The sequence below is a fragment of the Bicyclus anynana genome, chromosome 11 (genome assembly GCF_947172395.1).
Source record: "Bicyclus anynana chromosome 11, ilBicAnyn1.1, whole genome shotgun sequence".
NCBI classification, from domain to species: domain Eukaryota; kingdom Metazoa; phylum Arthropoda; class Insecta; order Lepidoptera; family Nymphalidae; genus Bicyclus; species Bicyclus anynana.
Window position 1 is genome coordinate 9,483,033 of NC_069093.1, and position 26,707 is coordinate 9,509,739.

General features: G+C 34.8%; 2 protein-coding genes across 4 annotated transcripts; one reads left to right on the forward strand and one right to left on the reverse strand.

Moving 5' to 3' along the window:
* The first annotated feature begins 35 nt into the window (after positions 1-35).
* On the forward strand, positions 36-4,630 carry LOC112052321 (evolutionarily conserved signaling intermediate in Toll pathway, mitochondrial). Its single transcript, XM_024091339.2, has 5 exons — positions 36-637; positions 1,128-1,354; positions 1,935-2,142; positions 3,042-3,164; positions 3,993-4,630. Exons 1-5 carry the CDS (start codon positions 256-258, stop codon positions 4,157-4,159), a joined length of 1,107 nt encoding a protein of 368 aa, XP_023947107.2. The 5' UTR covers positions 36-255; the 3' UTR covers positions 4,160-4,630.
* Positions 4,623-26,040, reverse strand: LOC112052324 (TM2 domain-containing protein CG10795). Of its 3 annotated transcripts, none has more exons than XM_052884375.1 (4): positions 25,825-26,040; positions 7,092-7,173; positions 6,341-6,506; positions 4,623-5,676 (listed from the first exon to the last, which is right to left on the reverse strand). In XM_052884375.1, the coding sequence occupies exons 1-4, from the start codon at positions 25,847-25,849 to the stop codon at positions 5,554-5,556; spliced, it is 396 nt and encodes a 131-aa protein (XP_052740335.1). In that variant the 5' UTR covers positions 25,850-26,040; the 3' UTR covers positions 4,623-5,553. The 3 variants fall into 3 exon arrangements, with proteins under 3 accessions (XP_052740335.1, XP_052740336.1, XP_023947109.2); XM_052884376.1 differs by having other exon boundaries at positions 25,645-26,038; XM_024091341.2 differs by lacking the exon at positions 25,825-26,040 and adding an exon at positions 7,634-13,199.
* Positions 26,041-26,707: the final 667 nt, after the last annotated feature.

The window sequence follows — 26,707 nt, forward strand, 5'->3', positions numbered from 1 at the left end:
GTTCTTAACTCAAAAGTGTCAAGTGTCAGTGTCAACTGTCAAGAGAATGCCATCATCTGTGGCTATCATAAACATAACCTCAATTGTTAATTCTTCAATTTTAATTAATAATTTCAATTTTCAATTTATCAATCGATTTGTAAATGAAATGTGAGATCCTATGATAAAATATGCGAAGAATGTAGTAATATTGCACCTAATCGTTGCATTACATTACAAAGTTAAGAAAAAAATACCGTAACTAAGTAATACAAAATGAACGTTAACCGATTAAGAAATCTTCTAAGAGCAAGACCTACTTTATTCTCAGTAAGATGGAATAACTCAGAGAATAAACTAGCTATTTACGATCCTTTTTATGCCAAACCAAAGAAGACGAAGGAAACTTATTTGGAGGTTATTAAAAAGTTCGAAGACCAAGACACTAGGCGGCGAGGTCATGTCGAGTTTATTTACGCTGCTTTACGTAGAATGAAAGAATTCGGTGTTCAAAAAGATTTGGAAGTTTATAAAGCACTAGTTGATGTTCTGCCAAAAGGGAAATTTATTCCTACGAACATTTTTCAGTCAGAATTTATGCATTACCCTAAACAACAACAATGTGCTGTTGATCTATTGGATCAAATGGAGGATAATGGTCAGTCACACTTTCCTATATTGCTATTAGTCAGTGGCATGCACTTCATAGATGTACAAACACTGCATACCCTGAGAATTCATTAGTGTTTTTCAGATAGAATGGGTACAGTGACAGTTGCCTTATGACGTTCATAATAAGTACTATTATCGTGAATCACGGCAAACTTTCAAGAGTGAAACTAACTGTCACCATGCTATTTGAAAACCACTATTGGAAGGCAAATTTTCCATTACTATTTGTATGAATAATGCCACCCTAGTTAACCCTGTGCACGCCACTGGTATTAGTATCATAAATGTATAATGTAAAAATCAATGTGAATTTGTTTGTCCTTCTTACAAGCCTTAGCCTATGTGACTAAATTATTTTGCCACACAAATTATATTGACTTCTTACTGGCCAATAAAATACTGATGATGAGGATAATTCTTTCAAAAATGTTACACTAAATAAGTAATTCACATGCTCACTTGTATTTGGTTCTCAGGAGTAATGCCAGATACTGAAATGGAACAGATGCTGTTGAATGTATTTGGCAGAAGAGGGATACCATTGAGGAAATACTGGAGAATGATGTACTGGATGCCGAAGTTCAAAAACCTTAGCCCGTGGCACTTACCTGATCAGCTACCTGGTGACACCTTGGAACTGGCAAGACTTGCTATTCAGAGGATAACATCAGTGGATCCCGATACAAGAGTAGATACTTGGCAGGTGATGAGCTCATGTAATAAGAATTTTCTAACCATTAAATAGTTTATTAAATCATTGAGTAGTTTTCTAAATCCACAGTTTTTAGGTAACTGATTAAATAGAGGCTTAGTTTAATTTCTGCTAAATACACTATAGCTTTCAAATAAATTATAAACATTTTCTAACTAATACTAGTTCTAGTTCAGAAAACTTTGTTCTTTTAGAGAAATATGTAAGTGATACAATATTAAGTTTTTTTACTGTAGTAAATACATTGAAAAAATATTATTAACAGGGATAATGGCTGTTTTCATAAACATTCAACATATTGAATCAAAATTCAGGTAAATTGATGTTCTATTCTATGTTGAAAGAGGAAATGATTTTGTAATATTGGAAATTTTGAATGGAAGCAGGCATTCCTTTGTACAAGTACTTTGCTATGAAAATTCATATTTTAACATTCCAACTGGGTTCCTAATGACACATACTTCTAGGTATTTTTTTAAGCATCTGGGTCAGATTTTTTGAGTTTTCCCTGTGAAATAAATTAATTATTCACTATGTGTAATATAGTTTTATAACCTTTTATTTTCGTCAGACAGAAGAAATTGAGGCCTCTCTGGATAAAACATGGATAGTCAGTGCACAGAGCAGAACACAACAAGTACTCTTGTCCGAACAACCTTTGGATGAACCCTTGGTTATAAAAGGCCCTTTCAATGTATATCTGAGGGATCAAGTGGTTACATACTTTATATTGCTTGGAAAGATTCGCCCTGAATATAAAGATGAATCAGATACAGATGGTATGTTATAGTTTTTAATGTAACATTTTTTTCATGTTTATAAATGTGTATGTAACATAAGCCTGTGTACATACTATACCACTCACCACTACATATATTTTTATAATAAAGACACTAAAAATCAATCAATCATAGTAACAAATGTTTAAATTACAAATGTTACAAAATGCTGGGATTACATTTATAATGTAAACTCCCACAATATGTTGACAAATTATATGCTTAAACCATCCTTATGAAATACTCTGATGGTGAAAACCACATGAAAATCTGTTTAGTAGTTCTCACATTTATCACAGACAAACGGAGCGGCGAAAGAGTTTGTTTTATAATAGGTATATAATATATATGGTTTTGTAATATATTGGCAGCATAATTTTATATGTACGTGAATTTTAGTTTTTCACAAATCCCTCGGGAACTATGGATTTATCCAGAATGAAAAGTAGCCTGTGTTAATCCAGAGTAAAATCTATATTCATTCCAAATTTCAGCCAAATTGGTAGTATCAGTAGTTGCGGCGTTAAAAAGTAACAAACATCCAAAGAAACATCCATAAAAACTTTCGCGTTTAGAAACAATTTTATGAAATGCGATGTGCATTTCATTTATTAGTATTACTGGACACAGTGATATGGATATAAATTAAGAATCTATAATAAACGTTAGAATGCAATGTCCATTCTGATAGAACATATTTTATGGACTAATAGCGAACGCCCGCGACTTCGCCTGCCCTTCGATCTCTCTTTAATCCGACCATCTCGCAAAATCCGATCTTAGCATTAACTACAACCTACCTCTCTGGCAAATTTCATCTTTGTATATATTATAGACTATTAACTAATGATACTCTATGCACTACCTTGTGTCCTAAATGATAAAAAAAAATCTTTTAGATGTTTCAAATATACCAAGGCCACCAGGAATACCAGGTGTTATAGGAAAAGTGACACTACCACAAGTCAAAAGCACTACACATGAACAAGATGATGGAACAATAGTAGCTGTCTGTGCAACAGGTGTGATTAAATCATTTAATATTAACATTATATGGTTTCAATAAAAGGTTGATTACCCCTGAGTTACCAAACTACATAACTCAGGAGTACTCAACCTTTTATTGAGAATTGAGTTAATTGTCTAAAATTTAGAGTATGGTTGAGTTAAATAATATCTAAAGATTTGGGGTAGTTTATTATGTTTAAATATCTGTAGTGTGCAACTGTTAGATACAGGCTTCTAGTTTCCTATGAGAAACTAGAAGCCTGTATCTATAGATGAAAAGCATGTATGGAACCTGCAGTCCTCAGATGCCCATCAAGATACATATTGAAAGGAGATAGAGAAATAAAAAACAAATGTAGACTAGCGGCGAATTAGAAAACATAACTCAAAATTCAAAATTGTAAATTCATTTATTTCAAGTTCACAAGCACTGTCAAAACGTCAGTTGACTATTTGTAAAGATTCTACCACCGATTCGAAAGCCAGGTTCTGCTTAGAAGAACCGGCAAGAAACTCAACAGCTCTGTTTCATCCCACCACAAAGATATTCAATTGCACCATTGCATTGGTCGATATTTCTCTTTATCTCATCTCAACATATAATAATGTTGTGGTTTAACTTAATCATACCGAAAGTGAAAATCGTATTATATAAATGACTGGCCAAACTCTAATGCATCCAAGTCTAACTGTCACTAAGTAATTTTAGCTGGATGCAAATAAATATTAAGAAATTACTAAATTGATTTGTGTGTTTGTGTGTGTGTGATTTAATGAGTGTGTAATTGAGTCAAAAAATTTTAATCCAACTGTAAAATAATATTTTAAATTACCATTTCCAGGAACATCATCAAGAGACTCACTATTATCTTGGATAAGATTACTAGAGAAAAATAACAATCCATTATTATCAAGTATACCAGTTATATTTACACTAGTCGCGCCTTCTAGTGATGTATCATTGTTTGAAACTCAGCCTGCTACACAAAATGAGAAGAACGAGTCATAGATTACAGTTATTTTTTAATTAGTGGATAAATTTAGTAAATATCTAACTAAGATTCTGATAGATCACAAAAATAATATTTATATACTCAGGGTCACGATATCCGCCCACTTTAATATACTCGTATTAATGTGGGTGGTGACATAGACACTCGCAACACATTTGTATATAGTGTTAGGACTGATCGCAGATTGACCGTACAAGAAAAAAAAAGTGGGCGGATAATTGTGGCTTTGAGTATATGATTGACTTTCAGACTGTAGTAAATAGTAGTAATCAATGTTGAAGATCACAGACATTCAATATTGATTACTATTATGTTCATCAGTATCTTTTTATGTCTTGACAGAAAGATAGTGATGAATTTGAAGTTCACACCTGCAGACTAAAGAACTAGCTGAAGCTGATGAATTACTTTGCAAAACTTTAGTTGTGATTGTTATGTTGAGGTAATTATTAAACAATGTTTCTGTTTATATTGTTTTATTTACATTTCTCTACATATACCTATAAATTACTTATTTGAATTACACCTGTATTAGCTTCTAAATGGACTATATAATTTTTTTTACTATGACAATGTTAGCCTTACTATAACTCTGATATCACCTGATGTTAAGTGACAATGCAGCATGATAGTATGCTATGGCGTCTACACAGAGTCGTACAGGAACACTAAATCGCTTGGTGGTACGTCTGCCGCTGGTGTGGTAAACTAGCCACCGCTGAGGCTTAGGTACCACCAGACTAGAGTTAATTTAGACAATAATGTTTACAAAATATGAAATCGTCACATTTATTCTATTATCACACAGAATCTGAATATATACCAATATATTTATCTCTAAATATACACTAAGTACATTATTATACATTTTTACACTTATTTAAACATTCATAAAGAAATCACTGTTTAGATCATTAAATAATTTAGTATAACACATATATTTCTGCTTGCATTGCTTGAACATATGACTAAATCCTGCTCACCACAAATACACGAGTTTCAAAATTTCACACTGCTATAGAGTCCATATTAATAGTATAGTTTACAGTACATTTAAAGAAGCAAGTTTTAATATGTAAACAATCTGACAATTACAGTTTGTTTCATGTAGGATGGTGGATGAGTTTGTTTCACTCTTGAAAGTTTGGAACAATTCACAATAATAGTACGTATATACCGGCAACTGTCACAATACCCATGCATTCTGAAAAACACTACTAAGTTACATACATACATGCAACAGCAAGGAACTACCTCTATCTGTTGTAAGAAATCATGTCAATTTCTTTACATATTCATCACCTCCTTAAACATACTATAGACATCAGAACTGGGTGACTTAAGTCCATTCATAATCCTCATCAACTTCAAAGGATATGGTACCCCACTGTCAGGTAATGTTGTGCCAGTCGGCTTGTGGCAATAGGTACGTCTCATTGTCGCTCCTCACAACTGTCACACCAGCCCCATAATAGGGTATAATGTATGCTGAACCATCAGAAGGCCCCACCACCTGAAAAATGTATTTCAATAATCATTTAAATTTGGTACTTATATAATTGGGTCACATGTTACATTACGCAAGATCGAAAAATGGAGAAAACAGGTAACACTCTGGTACCCACGAGATGGTACCAGACAACTGGATGTCCAACAAAAAGATTTGAAGATGACATCCGCCTAACTCTGGGGCCTTGGTGGACCAGAGTTGCGGCTGGTGCAATGGAAGCATTTGGAGGAGGCCTATATCAGGCGACACTTTGAACAGAGGGATATGCTGTAGACATATCAAACTCATAACCTATGTATACCAAAGGCTGTTTTGAAATAAAGGGCTGTTTATTTATTGTTATACATATATCTGTAATCTATACTTCTGTTTCTTTGTTATACTAAAACACTTTTACAAATACTAACAGATGTTAATGATAATGACATGTCATTATCATTAACATCTGTCATTCTCTACTCTGCAGCACTGGGATGTAACACCACCAAATTCCCCATTTTGGGCTAAGAATTTATACTGAGAATTTCTAAGAAGAAAAATTCAGTATTTCATATCTTAACAAAGACCTTGTGATCCAAAGCCACATATGCTAACGATTGGACCAATGAGGTAGCTGACCCATCTAATCTTAGCTTTCTCCTCTAAAAATAAAAGAATTTACCCTTACCTGAGCAGCAATGAGTATTATATCCAAGAGTTGGCCAAGGAACATAAAGCCCAGAGTGCACAACTTAGCTAAGCCAATGCCAGGATATCCAAGATAGAATCTATCCAAACCAAACATTCCTAGGAAAACTGACAGCAATAGTGCTATTTCTAAAGAGTATCCATTCCTAAAACATACAAAAATTTTATATAGGTATGTTTATATTTATAAGTGACAATTGGTTAGATTTAAGGCTACTTTCACTACCATCAGTACACCTAGCATGCAACCAATGACATATCTTGTGGAGAGAAATAGACAAAAGTTTGACCAATGGCGGCAGAGTAGTCCCAGTTTCATTTCATCTGTCCCAATGCAATGAAAGAGTTAATGACATGTACTGCTATTGGTTGACATTTGTCCAGTTCTCTTCACAAAATATGTTGTGTGGTTGCATGTTAGGCATATGGATAAGTGTTGGATAGTCTAAATGTAAGTTTAATAGCCACAATAGCTCAACGGTAAGAGCAGTTGGACGCATCACCAAGGGGTGTTGTTTGTCTTGGTTTGATCCCCGCCCAGTTGGTCTATTGTCGTACCTACTCCTAACAGTCTTTGCTTACAATGATATGGCAAATATTCTTTTCAATAAAAAAAAAGTTTTGTCACTTTCTTACTTTAAGTTAAATGATAAAGATAAAACTTCTGAACAAAACTATCCAACACTTATCAGAAAGTGGTGAAGCCTTAGTATTTCCAAAAATTTCCTTACGTCCATTTACATGGCATCTTTCTCCAAAATGTAGAATTATTGGTTTGATTGCATATGATTCCCTCGGCAGCTATACATAGCACTGTGAACAAAATTGTAGTGAAAGAAATCTTACAACTAAAATAAAGGTACAGACTCAGTAAAGTGCACCAGAGTCAATAACAGAGCAAATAAATCACAATCTGTTTTACTTGGTTCAACGCAGTAGCGCGCATCTCATATGTATGTCACTACAAACTCAGTCATTACAACCCAAAGCTTGTGTTGAAGACAGAATTTTTGATGAGCAGTAATGGTAACCTGTATTGGCTAGTCTACCACTGCCAACAGAGAGACTAAAAGCTTGACTTGAAAAGAGATCAGGCCTTCTGAGCTGTGCATTAAGCAGTTTTGTATACCACTGAGCAGATAACAATCAGTCAGGCAGAGTTCCCTGCACATGTGACTGAGTTGTTTAAATTACAAGGAATTCGGATCGCCGCCAAATCTTAATATGCCTGGCCTCTTTTTGCATGCAAGGACTTTTCATTTAAAATATTTACCGTCAGCTTCACCTTCCGACGGAATGTCTTTCCCTTTTGTACATCCTATGAACTGCTGAGTGTCTGGATCTATTTGGGTTTTGTTTGGATGCGGACAAATATATTGACCCAATCGCAAAGTATTGCAGTCCACAGTCACATTCTTATCACCTTTAGCTTCATCAGAAGCGTGTCCAATCGAATTGAGAAACGGTAAACAAATTAGAAAAAATATCAATCGTGACATCCTGAATATTTGTTTAAAGAGTCTTCAAAGAGTAATTTAATCTTGCTCACAATCTTACACTATTAATAGTAATTTTACCATGCTGATTGAATTTACTGAAAACTGTACTGGGGAATGGGTTAACTGGTTGCCATAACTATCAAGTATCATTATATTTGGTAAATATAATTTATTTTAGTACTAATTCTAGATCATAAAAGAAAAGTATTATAATCAAGGAACATATTTATTTACTCAGGAGATTATAATCGTACAAGAAATAGAAAAAGAAATAATTTGTTATTTAGGTGTTCGAGCCTTCAGCTTGATCCACTTACGAGATTACCCTCCAAATTTTGCCCGTTTGCAGTGTTCCTACCCTACATTTCATTGGGTAAATGAGGTTTTGACATAACATCACGCCGTCATCCGCCGGCATGTCGCTTGACAGTTGTCAATGTCAATCAGTACGTCTTCAAATTTTGTTAAGTGAGCAGTGTTAAATGTGAATATTAATAAATGAATATTAAAAGTGATAGTGCACAGTGAAATTTGTTGGAGAATATTTTTGTCAACGGTCTAGTTAGATGAGAGATTATTCTCAATTCTAAGCGAATACCCGCTCTCCGGACGGTAGACTCGCTGGATAGACCTAGTTACCAAATGAAGACAATAACGAAAAAATCGTAGCCATCTTGTACGGCCGATGTGTATTGTTCGCTGTCGAGTGTCCACGTGACTCCCGACAAGCTTTTTCATCTTAGCGAATGCCCGCTCTTCGGACGGCAGACTTGCTATGTAGATCTATACTGAATGAGAGTTTTTCTCTTTTTCATCTTAGCGAATGCCCGCTCTTCGGACGGCAGACTCGCTGTATAGTCCTACTGAATGATGAGCAGATGACGTCCCACCTGGGACGTCGTCTGAGACGTCGGCTGAGACGTCGGCTGCTCAGACTACGGCTGAGACGTCGGCCGAGATGTCGGCTGCGCAGACGTCAGCTGAGACGTCGGCTGCTCAGACGTCGGCTGAGACGTCGGCCGAGATGTCGGCTGCGCAGACGTCAGCTGAGACGTCGGCTGCTCAGACGTCGGCTGAGACGTCAGCCGAGATGTCGGCTGAGACGTCGGCTGCTCAGACGTCGGCTGAGACGTCGGCTGATCAGACGTCGGCTGAGACGTCGGCTGCTCAGACGTCGGCTGTGACGTCGGCTGTACAGACGTCGGCTGAGACGTCGGGTGTACAGACGTCGGCTGAGACGTCGGCTGTGCAGACGTCGGCTGAAACGTCGGCTGTGCAGACGTCGGCTGAGACGTCGGCTGTGCAGACGTCGGCTGAGACGTCGGCTGTGCAGACGTCGGCCGCAAAGACGTCGGCTGCTCAGACGTTGGCTGAGGTGTCGTTTAATGGGACTTCATCTGAGATGTCGGCTGACGTGTTGTCTGAGATGTCGGCTGATTCGCTGATTGAGACGTTGTCTAAAATATCGGTTGACGCGTCGTCTGGGATGTTGACCAACGCGTCGCCTGGAATGTCGGCTGCACGGCTGATTCGCTAACTGAGACGTCATCTGAGTTGTCCGTCGATGCTTTGGCTGAGACGGCCGGCGTTTACGATGCCTATTTGTCAGCTATTTGCTATTTGCTTGTCCTTTAAGTGACCTCTGACAGCTGCCTTGTCGGCTGCGCGCCTGAAGTCTAAGGCGCGTATTTTGGTACTTTTCAATTACCAGGGTCCCTGAACGTCAGTAATCAGCTTAATGACGATCTTTATAGATCATGGAATACATAACGTATGTAAACTCAAGTTGATTGGGAGTCTTTAAGAAAGTTATAAATGCTTGATGAATTTTTATTATCAATATTGAAGCTCCTTGGTAACACATCAAACCTGGATGTGTTCGAAGAAAAGATTTCAGTGGAATATGAAAATTACGCGTTTACTGCGTTTCACTATACCTACTCTCCATCTACCGCATGTTTATAGTGTCTAAAGCTCGCATGGGCTTAGAGAACGCAAAAGCATACTTATCATTTGAAGCTAACATAATTATTTAACTACTGCTGTGAGCCCTGATTTATTTCCTACTTTCAACAATGAAACAAATCTTTCTGATCGATGCATACGATAATAGGTTCTTTAAAACGGATGTTCTTTGTCCTTACTGCCCTTCCTCTATTTTGAGAGGCTTTGTATATTTTAAGAGATCCAGTTGATGGCCTTCCTTACGGACGAAGTTGCCTCGTCTTGACTGTATCGGAAGAAAAATTTACTTTGCACAGAAAGTTTATTGGAGCAACGTAATAAAATCTTAGAACCAAGCATCAAACAATGTTATTAGTTGTTATAATGTTTATATAAATACTGAATGTTGTTGGATTGCTCCCGTTCAGTTAGAAGATTATCTTAGCAAGACAAGCAAGACCAGGAAACTAATCTTTTTATTTTGATAAATATTTTATCTTAAAGCAAAATGGGACATGCAGTAAAAATTCCTAGCCAAGCAAGGATATCATTCCCAGAAGCTTCGCGAATATTCGTATATACAACAACAGTCCAGTCTTCACTTGACTGAAGATAATACTAAATAGTGCATTAGCAAAGATGACCCCGCGTTCACAGACAATCACTTCATAATGCAGTGACAGTGACAGTAAATGTTGCACTTCAGATACTCGTGATACATGACTGCACTTTAGATACAAAAAGGGTGGAAATCATACAATGCCTGAGACCTATATATAAAGCCTCAAATAAGAGATTCCACAATCTTTTGCAATGTATTTCACTGTACAACACCCATTTAGCCACCGAAAGTCAACTGGCTTTATCATATTAAAATGCAAGATGTAATAAATAAATATTTTCCGGTATGGGTTTGTCATTATTGGCTAGATACTTGGCTCACACATAAAGGCTCGGGTTCGATTCCCGGTACCAGACCCAATTAAAACAGGTCACTCCATAGAAGCTCTGGCTCGAGAAAATGTCCACGAACTAAATATGAGAAGGAAAAATAAATAAATTATATTTGAAGTCAAAAAAGATCTTAGTGCTCAAAATATTCATGCACTTAATTAAGTGTGCCTGGATCTAAAATTACACTTTGTTTGCATTTCTTCTCTAAGTTTGTCAATCTGTCATATATGATAGATTTAAAATTAATCTATGGAAATTTTTCATATAATACATATATTGTGGGGAAATTAAGAGAGTTAGGAACGAATAAATATTTCCTTTTCCTTCAAGGGGAAAATATGGCCGTATTAATTAATTACTCTTGCCCACAAAAGCTTATTTGATTTGCCGATACAATCATTCCGTCGCTTTATATATCTTGAATGTACAGGCAAAGGTATCACAAGCCACATCTTTCCCTGCCTCATAGACGGTTTCTGTTCTTAAACTTTTGAAAAATGTCTACTTTGTAGAATGATAACTCTGTATAGATTTGTTAATGGATATATATTTAGCTAAGTAATTCAGATTTCATCCTACTTATACTTAGTTACTTTACTTATAGATGATATTCTTTTTAACAACGATTCAAGCATACTGCCTCTATTCATCATATAGGTGGTAGATACAGCTACCCAATATTGGGTGGTATCTATATAAACTATCGAAAATTCAATCTCATGTCAACACAAATAGGAAAATCGCCTGTATGTCGCCAAACACAGTACAAAAGAACAGTCAAGAAATGCTACTTACTCATAAAGAAATTTCGCTGGTGGGCATGGTGGCTTGCAACTGTTATAGCAGTGTATAATATTTATAAATTATGCATGCTCCTCGCCTCATTCAGTATACATTATACAATATATCTACATACGTATTAGAGAAGACCATCTACTTGAAATTTTATAACATCAGATGCAGTAGGATTCAGTAGAGAACTATAAGAAACTTAATATTCATAAACAGTTTCTAAAATGAACGGCAACATCTTTGACACAAGCTTAAAGAGATATTATGGATTGTATTGGATTTTCTATGAGAGAGAGAGTGAGAAAGGACCTTAGATAGAAAAAACTGTATGCAATATTTCAAGAAGATAACAAATATATAAATCTATACCTCTTTGCATTAAGCAGTAAATTCTAGATTTAGCTAACCAACTTCAAATATACCTAAGCCAGGTACTTTTCTGGGATTATAGACGGGTCTATACCGATTATTAGAATTGCTAGATTAAATTCTAAAGTTACGAAGCTCTTCAGACAACATTCAAGGTGATGGAAAAACCAGAAGTAGACTTGTTTACCAGTACAAGGGCAGTGATCTAACCAATCTAAAATATGATTGCTTTTCTAGTATTGCCCATTCGTCGACGTCTTCAGCAAAGACTTAAACTAAAGGCTGTGGTGGCCCTAGCTTATTTCCATCTTCAACGCTAGTACCTTCAATTCGAGACATCTTAATCACTGCTTGAGAACCTATCTTCTGGTAGCTCCAGATAGGAGAGAAAGTTTATGATATTCCTCTTCTCCAGGTCTCCATTGTACCAGAGAACCAAGGGCCAACCATTTACAATTAACAATCTAACATTTCTTTCGCGAGTACCAACAGGTCACATTCAGTAACATATTGTATGTGCTTGCTGTACTACTAAGGTCCTTGGCAACAGAGGACAGAATATTTTAGAAACAGCTTGGAGTAAATTCACAATTAATACGTGTAATCAAGCCTGGATATGTTGGGATGGGTTAACAGTTAGATCCTACTTCGGTAGGACTTCATTTTAGCAAATACTTAATAAATAAATCAGAACTAGTACTCAGAACTATTGATCTTTAGAAATCCTTAGTCAAATAGGTTTATAAACCCAAAAATTATCGAGTAGATAATTACCTAGGTACTTGATCAACCTAAAGTTAGACTAGCATTGAAACCAATTTTAAAACCAAAACCTCTAACATGGTTGGTCACCTATGAGTCTATTTAAATACTCAACTGATAGCTTATTTTAAGTAGCATGTCATGACTCCTTGTTTTTATCTTGAGTGGAGAGTTCATGTTTTGACTATACACAGTACGGTTCTGACAAAATACAGATCAAACATTGGTTTGGTTAACTTTATGTAGTCAGAGGGCTATATCTATTAGTACAAACTGATATTACAAATTTGTTATATTTGGGTAAAGAAATTATTGGACATGTCAATGAATCTGGTTTGTTTGTTATGTCTAGCAGAAGACAAAGATTAAAGTAGCTGCTTGCAGTTATTTCGGTATAACTGCTTATTGAAATTAGCACGTTTTCAGCTTTCTCAGATAATTTTAAAAGCATCTGTAAATACAGATTTAATAAAATACAATAGAAATTTAAAGTAGGTAGTCAATACGCTGTCTTGAAGAAGTTCCTCAGATGTTTTGAGGTTTACTTTACTACTTTACAGCATTAAGTGCAGCATATTTACACCAATTTAAATGAATATATGGACTGTATAGGTTTTGTTTTTACCATTAAATAAAATATCAATTAATAAAAATATGTGTGTTACTTTTGGGTGAAATCTACATTAATAACTGTGATTAATTAAATGACAATAATTTTAATATCAATTAAATTTGATATCTAGTTAATTACTTCAGAGATGAGAAAAATATTTTGTCTCTATGATAATCACTGATAATATACTGATTTATATACTGATAATTTAAACGTCGTTGATCATTAATTTACATGTATAATGATTATCATTTCTTTTACTATCATAAAAATGGTCATCACAGTACGCCTTGCCATCGCCGGCAGAATATAAACACATCTCGTAAGTGGATCAAGCTGAAGGCTCGAACACCTAAATATAACCGTTTTCCCCCCAAAGGGCAGAAAACGATTATTTAGGTTTCAGCCGAAGCTTGATCCACTAAAATTTCATGCCTTGCCGGCTTACGAGAGTACTGATTGACATTGACAACTGTCAAGCGACATGCCGGCGGATGACGGCGTGATGTTATGTCAAAACCTCATTTACCCAATGAAATGTAGGGTAGGAACACTGCAAACGGGCAAAATTTGGAGGGTAATCTCGTAAGTGGATCAAGCTTCGGCTGAAACCTAAATAATCGTTTTCTGCCCTTTGGGGGGAAAACGGTTATATTTTAACAACAGATCACAGATTACATATAAAAAAATTACCACAGAACAGAAGAGAAGTATAAGTATGATTATTTTCATTCACAGATAAATTTTACAGATTACTATTTACTAACCGTTTCAGCCATAGACAAAGAAAGTAATCATGCTAAAACTCAAAATCGAACGTCTTCTTTGACTGGCAACGCAACGGTTCCCAATTAGTAGTCTATTACCTTCTTTGTCTCTGGCCAACCGTCAATGATCTGTGATAAAATCATAGACTATCATGGACCTAATGCGACTAATCAGGCCCTCCCAACCGTAGAATAAAAAATGAGAATCCTCCATCCTTTACTAACAAAAGAGAGAGATATCTCCATCCTTCTCCTTGTTATGGGCTGTAGTAGGTGGTGGCCATGCCTATCTCTTTCACCTGTACACTTAAATAAACTTGCACACTGTTACAATTCTAAGTATCGAAGAACTGATGTGATTGGTCAAATTTACACAAAGAAAAATAATAGCTTCTATGAATGAAAGAGAAATGTGTTTATACCACGTGTGTAAGATTGTTTTGAATTTGTTGCCTCGTGCCTGCGCCGCCATTGTAATTTTACTGCGAAAGATTGGTTTTGACTTTTCAATAATTGAAATCATTGAAATTGTGATTGAAATTCGCATGAGCGCCGCTGGAATTACTAATAATAAGGATAAATCTTTCTTGTTAATTAATTATCTTGACTATTTAAATAAATTTTTCGTGCTTGATTATTCGTGCGTGATTCGTGCTTGGTTATTGATAAAAGTAATTTTGTTTTACATTAAAAATGAGGCAATGTGTTATTCCCAAGTGTAAAACGCGATCAAATTACGTGCTGTACCTTTTACTGATAGTGATAACACTAGATGGGAGGCATGGTTCATCAATTGTCCAATATTACGGAAATATACTCGTAGGCAGTTAGAAAACGTTAAAATTTGTGAAAACCACTTTCTACCCAGGTATGTAATTATCATAGATCGACAAAGGATGCTATTCCTACTTTAAATTTAGAAATTACACTATCTACTCCTAATCAACCCCTTCAATCTGATCCAAATACTATTTCACCACCATCACCATGTTTCAAAATTTCTAGATTTTTTTTCCATTCATTGTAATAAATTCCTGTACAATAGTTGACCATATTCCATCTACTTTTACATTACATACAGACAGACATCTTCAAACCCATTAAATTTCAGAGAGTCAGTCTGACAGTGGTAAAGAACAGTTTTCAATATTGTCTCCGGTCAATATTATTGAAAATTCCAATTTACAAACTGATGTTGAGTCTACTTTACAGACTTCAACTGCGAGTCAAGCTGATTCCATACCTGCTAATTGTGAGTCTGCTTTAGAAAACATACCAGTGCATGTTATGTCATATAACAGACTCAAGTCATGTAGAAAGCTAGATTTTGTTCATAGAGTTCCGGAAGATAAGTTTGAAACTCTTCGTAAGAAAAATTCACGTCAAGCTAATAATAATCATTAAAGAAACAACTAAAAAATAAAACTCAACTTAACAGATTAAAGGCTAAATATCAATCTTTAACTAAATTAAAACTTTTTGTATCAAAGTATCCCCTGTTAAGTCATTTTGAAAAGGTATTAGTAGACTCACAATAAAGATTATCTGGTGTTAAATTCAGAGGTGCTAAATATCTATATCTACCAATGATGAAAAAATTTTTGCACTTTCCTTATCTAAAATTAGTCCAAAATGTTATACTTTCATACAGGTGTTATTCAAGGTTTTGAGGATATAGGAGGTGGTGTCAGAACAAATAATGTTGCTGATTAAGTTTTAGTTTTTATGCTGTGTGGGATATTTTCTTCTTGGAAACTACCTTTAGCTTTTTATTTTGTCCAAGATGGAATTAAAACTTTAAATTTAAAAAAATATTAAATCGGGATATGGGGTGAGATGTACTGTCTCAGATCAAGGGTCTGCTAATGTTGCAGCAATAAATTCATTAATATCTGAGATTTACTTATTAACCGTAATAATAGTAATGATCCTGATAATGTCTTTTATTATATTTATAATAATAATAAAATATATCACATGTATGATGTACCACATTTATTAAAATGTTATCGAAACAATTTTCAGAAAAAAGACCTACTTATTGGTAATCAATGTGCACAGTGGTCCATCATTGAGGAGCTCTATGCTACAGATGGTGAAGCCGGACGTGCAAGAACCACAACCCTGACGGATAAACACATTAGACCAACTTCTTATGACAAGATGAAGGCAAGTTGTTTTAATCCCTTTTTAATACCTTTAAACAAGCATTCCTTGTGTATATACAAGCTGAATCTCTGAAAAAGTTCCAACAATTTAAATGAAATTTAATATGCAGGGGTTTCGGAGGTTTACTGTTAGTAGGTGCGCCAAAAAAAATTTGAACAAAGCTCACAGAGATATTTATATAATGCACAAGTATGAGACAAATATTTTAGCATTCCATGGATTCATGGTGATCCTCTCTCACCTTCTATGGTGTACAGATACAGACTAACTACATAGCCATTTTTAGTCAATTCATTTGTTATACTACAGCCTTTCTTAATGAGTACTGTTTACCAACAAATAAATTAGAAATGAAGGTAGATAACACATGTCTTTTTATAACTTATTTATTTTAAATTATGTATGGTTTGTTTATAAAATGTTATATAAAATATATTTACCATATCTGATTGTTCTATGGTAATTAATCAAATTTATTTTCATTAATTTAAGAGCAAGTTCAACGATTTACAGTAGCTACCTTTTGTTAGGAATTTAAGTTGTGTAATCATGTCATCTCTTTTTATTTTTATTTATTTATTTTATAACAATATTTATATTAGATATAATAACATCACCGTTAGGTAATGACCAGGATTTCTCTCTGGGGCACGCAGGTCTAAGTCTGACACCACCAAGTGTCTCCTGCTACTAAAATTTCTCTTAACAAGTTCAGTGCCACATCACACGACATCGCGTGAAACGGCCTTTTACGCTGAGGCCGGTAACGCGACGTCGCGTGGTGTTGACTAACAATCTTGTACGAGCTATAGAACATCAGCTGTATCATATTGGCTTTTAGTATTTATTCGGCCACTAAAGGAAGAAATGAACTTTTGACTAGTAGGCGTGGCTTGCTGATCTTGTTTTTCTTTTGTTTGCTTTTGCTAGTTCTGCATTGAGCAGCCGCGAGGTCAAGGTACATTTTTAATTAACCAATGAAATTTTATAATTCAAGTTACCAATATATTATGATTTTTATAAATAACTAACGGACCCCCGCGACTTCTTTCCGCGTGAAAAGCGATGTAAACTTTCAATCCCTATTTCACAACCTTCTATATATATTTTTGCAAGTTTATTAAAGTATAATAAATAGTCCACTAATTTTACTTAAGTTTCATTTGAATTCATTCAGTAGTTTTAGCGTGGTGCGCGGTAGACAGACAGACAAAAAATAACAAAAAAGTGTTTTGGGCCTCAGTATCGATCATATTAGGGGTTAAAGTATGAAATTGCCGATCTGTACTGAAAATCTAAATTGTTTATTTTTTAATTTTTAACAAATTTATTTAATCAAAATAGTTGCCATTATTATCTATACATTGCTGCCATCTAATGGGAAGGTCATTAATGCCTTTGCGATAGAACTCAGACGATCTAGACTGCAAAAACTGTGTGTAAGCATTTTGTACTGCCTCCTGGGAAGAAAACTTCTTGTCACGTAGATAATTGTCCAAATCACGAAAAAAATGGTAGTCCGTTGGAGCAAAGTCTGGTGAATACGGAGGATGACGAATAGTTTCTAACTGCAGTTCCTGAAGGGTTAAAATGGTTTCTCGTGCTGTGTGAGGTCTCGCGTTGTCGTGGAGCAATAATGGTGAAGATCGATTCATGAGTCGGGGCTGTTTAACTGCTAGTTTTGTCAACATGGTTCGGAGTTCGGCACAATAGACATCTGCTGTTATTGCTTGACCAGATCGGAGAAAACTATAGTGAATGTCACCATGCTGAGACCACCAAACAGTTACCATTACCTTTTTATTGGTAAGATTTGCTTTAGGACATATATGAGGGGGAAACAGCGGGGCGTCTTTTAGCGGCATTTTTGCGTCTTTGCTGAAATTTTGTATTATCTTCGAAACTATATGACTAATTAACATACTGTTAAAGGCAAATCAATTATTTACTTGTGTAAATAATAATGAATTTTATAGTTATAGTAAATTAAAATTTTTTGTATGTCATTAGGTAATAGAGTATGAAACGCTGTCAAACTTGATATTCGTGTTTTTATACCTACTAAAATTGTCAGTTCACCAGAAAACATGTTGAAGTACGTCATTTTATTTGGACGGTGTTAAGCTGTTATGTATCAAGCCACAAAATGTGTATAAATTTTTTTTCATTATATTTCCTTTCTAACAAAACAAAATTATCAAAACGGACTGCTCAGGATTGTGATGTTCGGAAGTCCCTACAAAAGGCCTATGTCCTACAGTGGACGTCCATCGGCTGATATGATGATGATGATGATAAATTTGGAAAAAAATCCAACTCTATGGTTAGGAAAACAGGGGATGATTGAGTGTATACCCATTAATTGTAAAGTAAAACTACGCAGAACTTACTTATAGTGAAGTAGATTTTGATTTTTGATTTGGCTAGGCATTTCACCCAAGCACATAAAACGCGCTGCCTTGGCCCACGCGCCTAATTATACCCCGGCCTTCGGCCGGGGGTTTGTGGTAGGGCCTCCGACCGTGGCCGCCGCATTATACCCAAGCACATAAAAAGCGCAAAATCCGGCCGCGCACCGAATAGCTCTAAGCAAAAGCGGGACCGGAGCGGAAAAATAGCTCACAACGCGTTCTGGTTACAATAAAACATCAAATGTCGGTCTGTCTGTCTGTGTGTATGTTCGTTATAGAAACAAAAACTGCTCAACGGATTTTAACGAAACTTGGTACAATTATTCTTCATACTCCTGGATATAGTATACTTTTCATCACACTACGATCAATAGGAGCAGAGTAGTGAAGGGTAAACGTATGTAGGGAAAACGGGAGTAGTTACTCCCGTTTTCGTAAGAAGAGGTTTAAGGGCGGACGAAGTCGCGGCCATCCGCTAGTCTTCTAAAATAGTAGATTGTTATACAAGGGGCTAAAAAGACCCATTATATAGGAGGTATTTTTAAGCCTAAATAGAAACCGAGTTTATAATCGGTTTAGCCCCATGTGTTACACTCTGCTTTTCACTACGATTGCGAGAAAATAAAATAGTTTAGAACATGTTCAATGATTTATTTTAATTGAAAATTAAATGTAAAAAGTCTACAATTTTGGATATTAAGGACAATGCTTTTATCCGGTAACATAATTTCCGACTACTGTGAAGATGAATAATGAGTATGTGAGGTAAACGTGGGAGATAATAGTTTAAAAAACTCCTTTCGTAAGTGAATTCATTCGTTGTTGTTTTCTCCACTTATTAAATTTTTCGTAGGTATTCGTAGGTATCGTAGGAAAGTATTTAAGTAAATGCGTTTCGACTTTGATGGTAACAGATTGAAGATTTCATCCATCTCCAAATTAAGATCACCATTCTCACTAGATGAGAACAACAATAACAATTATTGTTGAAAAATATGTAAGTTACGGTCACAAATTTACAATGAATTTCTGTAAAAAATCAAGTGTGTATTATTCACGCCAATTGTTTTTTAAATTCCCGTTTTTTAATTTTATTTTTTTCACATGAGAAAAAGGCAAAGGTTACACCATAAAGGATGTCCCATGTCTTCAAATCTCGCTATATTCGCAACTCAATAAAAATGAAATAAAAAAATAAACGCATTCCACAGACAAGAACGGTGCATTTTATTCCAATTTAAAGTTTTTTATTTATTTTTCAAAACAATCGGGGCCTTACCTATAATGATTCTATTTTCGAATAAAACCTCCTCTGTTTTATAGTAGGCTAGTACTTAGCTAGTACTCTAAACAGACAAGAATTAAAAAAACAAAATTACTTTAGCCCCTAGAGGCTAATATGCTTGTTTAGCCCCGCTGTGGAGTGGTAATATGACAGTGTTTTTGAGCAAGAGTAGTGAAAAATACTTTATTAAAGTTTATTTTTTACTAATAGTAATGTGGCAATACGTTAAAAACACGAATCACGCGTCTTCGCGTGATGAATATATATTTAAAAATGTATTATTTTACCGAAGATTCAATATAAAAGTATTATTAGAACAAAAAAATGCAAATTAACGGCTTTTTAAGCAACTTAAAAAAAAGGAGGAGGTTCTCAATTCGACACTTGTTTTTTCTTAACCAATTTTAAAAATTCTTTTTTTGTTAAAAGATTATAGTTCCAGATTGGTTCCATTAAATTTTTATGACAATCGGTTCAGTAATTTTGTGTTGAAATGAAAATAACGAATTTTCCCGTACTGTGGCGCTTTCGTTCACTATGCTAGGACACACTAAAGACAGAAAAATAAAATCTTTGTAACAAAAAACTTTAACCGACTAAAAATGAAAAGGGAAAAATAACATCGTATGTACTACCTTCAGAGGGACTAGTGGCAGTTTGATACTGTGCCGGTCGCGTTAGCGTAAATGCGAATTTATGAGGAATTGAAACAGCGCCATCTATAGGTACTACTGCACTGTTTCAATCTATACTTCTATACTAATATTATAAAGAGGTAAAGTTTGTAAGTTTGTAAGTTTGTCACATTTTTTAAATGGGGTAATCTTCGGAACTACTGGTCCGATTTTAAAAATTCTTTCACGAGTAGAATGCTACATTATCGGGGAGTGCTATAGGCTATATTTTATATTGGTATCATATATATTAGCCGAGTTATCACAGTTTTTGTCATACAGGTCGGACTGAAAATCCTCTTAAACAGACTTATTCGCATGCGCTGCCTTAACTATTGTGTAAAATTGAAATTAATGTATGGAGACTTTATGTATCTTTAAAAGTTCTACAAAAAAGTCCGCGACACCATATATCTATCTTCTATATATTAGCAGATATAGTACCTTTTGTGTTTTAAAAATTATTAATTTTATATACTTAGGTTTACGTCATTATTTATACAACTAAACTTTAATCCTTATTAAAATAAATTATTTAATAATCACAAGGATATTATGGAGATAAGATTTGCCCTTTACAGTATGTTAATTAATTAAATAGTTTCGAAAATAATACAAAATTTCTAAAAGACGCAGAAATTCCGCTATATGACGCCCGGCGCTTTCATTTACGTAGTTCCCGTTCCCGTGTGAATATGGGGATCAAACATAGCCTATGACACTCGCAAATAACGTAGCTTTTTATTGGTAAAACAATTTTCCAAATCGGTCCAGTAGATCCAGAGATTACCTCCTACAACCACACGAACTTTACCTCTTTATATTATTAGCATAGAAGTCTCTATTTCTCTTGGTCATATCACCACTCTCGAAGGACTGGACCGATTTTGCTAAGGGTAGGAGTAAGATAGAAAAGTTACAGGGTAGAGTAGGGTACGGGTAGGGAAGCGTAGGGGTAGTGTAGGGGTAGGGTAGGTTTAGGGCCGGGTTTAGGGTAGTGGTAGGGTAGGGGTAGAGGTAGGGTAGTGGTAGGGTAGAGGTACGGGTAGGATAGGGAAGTGGTAGGGTAGGGGTAGGATAGGCGTGAGATAGGGGTACGGGTGGGATAGGGGTAGGAAAGGGGTAGGGTACGGGGAGGGTAGGGGTAGGATGGGGGTAGGGTGTAGGTAAGGTAGGGGTAGGGTAGGGGTAGGTTTGGGGTAGGTGGGGGTAGATGTAGGGGTTGGGTAGGGTAGGGTTGGGATAGTGGTAGGGTAGGGGTAGGGTAGGGTAGGAGTAGTAGTAAAGTTGACATCGAAATTTACGCGGACGAAGTCGCGGGCTTCCGCTAGTTCCATATAAATTAGCATTTACGTTATCATTTTGAAGGCAGTACCAACACAGTAATTCAGTAACTTAAGCCGATTAAATCATATCAATCAAGTTTTAGGATTTAAAAGAAACGGCTTTGATTATTATGTCACTCACTTGCCACCGCCTTCAAAGTAATCTGAAGGTAGCACATACTATGTTATTTTTCGCTTTTAAGTTTTTTTTTTGTTATTTTGAAGTCGTTTTGTTAAAAAGATTTTATTAATGTTGGCCATTTAGGTAATTCCAAGATTTTTGTTTGGCAATGAGACAGAATTTGAACCTAGTACCTCGTGATCCGCACGGGCTAAGCACTGGACCAACGAGACAATAACTATTATGTTATTCATACTATTGTACAGTGTTAAATGTTCAATTTTTAACCAAATTTCATTTTACATTACAGGTCAACCATGCAGAAGTATTCAGCAACACAGTCTACACCTCTCTATCGATGCATTTGAAGACATGCGAACGATTTAGAATGGACCATAATTATAGTGTCCCACCTATTAACATTGAAAATGGCTTATTCACTGCTGAAATAATATTATTCATGAACAATTTGTTTGATAGCCTTAATGGTGGTGGTCATAAAAGTACCAGTTTACGTAATGCTTTATCTTTAGAATCAGATCACTTTCAGTTTTGGAATGAAGCAGTGAAAAAACTACAATCAATGAAATTTGATGCTACAGGCTCAAGAAAAATGAGGCCAATTTCATTACGTAACTTTTGTCACGATATAAAAACCGTAAAGATTTTAAAAACATTTCAGGCGTTAACTTCTTGAGTCTTCAGCAATTAAACCAGGATCCCCTGGATTTTTTTTCACAAATCAGAGGTAATGGTGGCTCTAATACACACCCAGATTGTCACAATTTTATTTCGTCATTTAAGACATTGTTAATTAATGATATGACATCTGATAGTTCTATATATGCAAATTGTTCTCGCGATAAAGATAAAATGCTCGGTTCTCTCAGGAGTTTAATTAATAGACCAAAAATAGATATTCAATGTATTGATTACACATCACAACATCAAAATTTAGATTTCATAGATACTTGTATTCCTTCCGAAAATGTTTTTCAAACTCAAGCTGTGTTTTTGCAGGTGCAATTTGCAGATATTTATTTCCAAAACTAGATAGTGCAGACTGCCAAAGTTGTAAAAATGCACTATTGTCTGATGTAAATGAACCATTTCACTCTTTAATTGAATCCAGAGAATATAATGCAAGTACCAGAATTTTTTATCATCCGTCTCGTAATCTTATGAGTCTTGTATGACAATGTATTTATTTCATTGAAGAAATATTGCCAAAAATTTGTAACGTTTACATTTACACAGATTTAATTAACGTATTTAAAAATCGGCTCGATACTTCTTTCTTATCTTGTGACAAGCATAAATTGGATTTTTTTAACGCTTTTTGGTTGTTTGTCATTAGAATGCAAGTCAGACAATTGTGTATTAATTTTAATAGGAAGATGCACAATGTAGATACTAGAAAGAAAGGAAAGGAAATGGCAGATATGCTTAAAAATAAAGTAAGTTAAGGTGCTAGCTATAGATCTACACACCACCAAAGTCAGTATTTTTTTCATACCGTATGTTTATATTCATATTTTCTTAACTTGGAATTTAAATTAAAGATTATTTTTCATGCTATTTATCAGTCTTTCAAATTTCCATTTTGAATTCTTTCAAACCATTACTTTTGTAAGAGTAAGTTATTAGGTATTTGTATTCTATTATTGTATTTATATTTTTGTTAGACTATTATTATAGATTTTTGTTTGTTAAGAGTTAACTCAAAAACTTACACTACTGATTTTAGAAATCCACTCTTTACTAGAAAGCTACATCTGTAACATATACAGGGTGCTCGGGAGTATTTCCCATAACCTCAAGGTGTTGACGAGTCCACATAAAGGAACCGAACTGCATAACTAATATTTTTTTTAACTAATAAATAAAATCTTTTTATGTCTTCAAACATTAAAATACGTAAAACTTGGCTACGTCATAATTATAAATATGTATTAATGTATTATGTACGTCATTATATAAATTTATTATGTATTAATTTTCGTTAAAGAGTAACCCCAGAGTTATAGGAAATACTGCCAAGCACCCATTATAATCAAAACTACTATTCCGGTAAAACCATGGTCAAGTCTGCTAGTAATATACATATAATTAAGTATAAGTCCTAACAAATCTGTGCCTCCTGTGATATCCTGTCCTTTTTGTACTTTTAATTAGAAATCTTGCTCTTTGTATTACATTCTAATGTATATTGTAAAAAAATTGCTAAATTTGTAAAAAAAATGTTTAATACTGAAACTAGTAATTTACAAGGTCAAGTAAAAAAAAAATGTAAAGAACTAAGAATATTATGTTGATTCTGTTACACTGTTCTGTCTCAAATTTATTTGTTTATTGAATCCTCATAATGTTATAGAAAAACAATATGTAAGTGATTTTCCACCAGCCTAAAATTTGCATGTACACAATATTTGTAATTTTGGGGATTTTGAATGATAATTACAATTGCAAATAATGTTTTTTTTTAAAGAGCAACCACTGAGTTTCTTGCCGGCTCTTAGTAGAATCTGCCTTCCGAACCGGTGGTAGAGTCACTACACAATTAACAGACAATAACAAAATAAATAGATTTAAATATATTAAAGGCTTTTCTTTTCCTTAAAATCTAACAAGTAAATATAAATTTAGGTGCACTAGTAGTGTAAGAGAAAACCGGAAATTTCTAAAATCGGTACATTAAAAAATCTTCAACAAGTGTGTGTGTTCAGCACTAATTTCTCTAATTACGATTTTTGCACATCCCTAATTTTACTACGAAATATATGCATGTGTTGAATTAGAAAGAGATAGGGCTTTCCCCCCACATTTAATTTTTTCCCAAGTGTAAAAGAGAGGTCCGAGAAATTTATGAATGACATTTTTATACACACATACAAAATTTCTAACCAGCACAAAGCTTTGTTCTGAGTCAGAGGTCTGCTTCATTTGTGGTCTGTGCGACTAATAAAATAAAAGGCTATAGTTACGGATCAAGTCAGAAGCACTCGAACCCAAGTCCTGAAGGGCTACTATCAACTTTAACCTAGCGATCCAAATCCGACGCTATTCAACTTCGGTGCCTATATTGAATCGCTTTTAATTCGTACCATGACATCTCCTAAACTGAATAGCATTTGAATCGTCTATTGTGAATGAATGATCGACATTTGTCTCTGATCTGCGGTTGAATAGCAATATGTTTGAGAGAGACAACGCTACAAAAAGTCAAAAGAAAAGCGCGAACTTTGAATTTAGTTTGGTTTTAACTTAAAATTGTTAGTTGAGCTTTAATATTATACTTAAATTACTTAACAAACAATGTATGCTGTTAGTATAATATCAGTTACGATTTATTACGCAGTGTAGGTGGACTGACAGAAGTACCAACTACCACTTCAATACAAGAATTTCAAGTGGTATTTTTTACAGAGAAACACGAGACTTAGACGTAGTTCGCCACATCTATGTTTACACTTCTTAAGCCAGAACATTTGGCCCTAATATTTTGTCAAAAAGTTGTTTAAATATATATTATTTTATGAAACTTTTGTCTGGCACAGAATGCACAATGTACCTATTTTTTATTAATACACTGCACTTACCTGCTACACGCATTGCATTTTAATTACTTTACTAAATACACTGCACCACATTACGCGCTTTTTTGTTTACGCACATACGGCTTATAAAATTAGCACCACTTCTATAGACATCCACTATAAATTAAACAAAGGATCCTTTTGTTTCGAAATGAAGCGTCGTCTTTGTTTACGCGTACTTACTATTTATTTCACTATCGTTTTTCATAAAATCGAAAAGTATTATTTATCAAACATCACTACAAGCTTCCAGAAATTATTTATTTACCAATACTAATACTAATTTATTAATTTTTAATCAATTATAAGTAAAATACGTGAAAACGATTCAGTTCCAGCCACAATATAAGTAACTTTATTTGGTCCGCTCAGTTTGACAGCTTAACGAATCAGTTTAGGTTACAAGATGACTTCATAGTACGAGAAGGCGTATGAATGGATTCCGTTAGCGACTCAGTAGGACTTCGTGGTACGAAAAATCGAAGCAGTTCAGTTTAGGTCTGCAGTTGAGTCGCTATTATAGTTGATGGTAGGTATGCTGAAGCCAGATTAATATGACTTACGTCAAAGTCAGCCGTCTGTCATCCGTCGCCGTCGGTCGCCTTCTCAAATTTTTATTCAGGGTTCCCAACTTAGGGGTTTTCCCCCCACATTTAGGGGGCAAATAATTGAAATGGGATTTTTTTAGGGGTCTGAAATTTTTAGGGGTATTTTCATGGATTTTTTGACTCTTTAATATTTTTAAATTGATGATAATTTTAAAATTTCTTTCTTGGCCTAGCGACTTATAACTACATATAATACGTTATTCTACAACCACTCTGAGGTAATTGGAGGCAATTTTCATCGAATAAAAAAAATTGGTTAATTTATTCATTGTCAACATGTATGATTTCAAAAAATCTGAATCTTCAGATAAAGACGTAGTATTTTGTCTGTATTAAATATAGACTAGAATTGAAACATATGAAAACATATTATTTCTAAATTATTATGAATTTATATTTTTTAGGGGGACAACTCAATAATTAAGGCGATTTTAGGGGTTTTTGACACCAATTTTAGG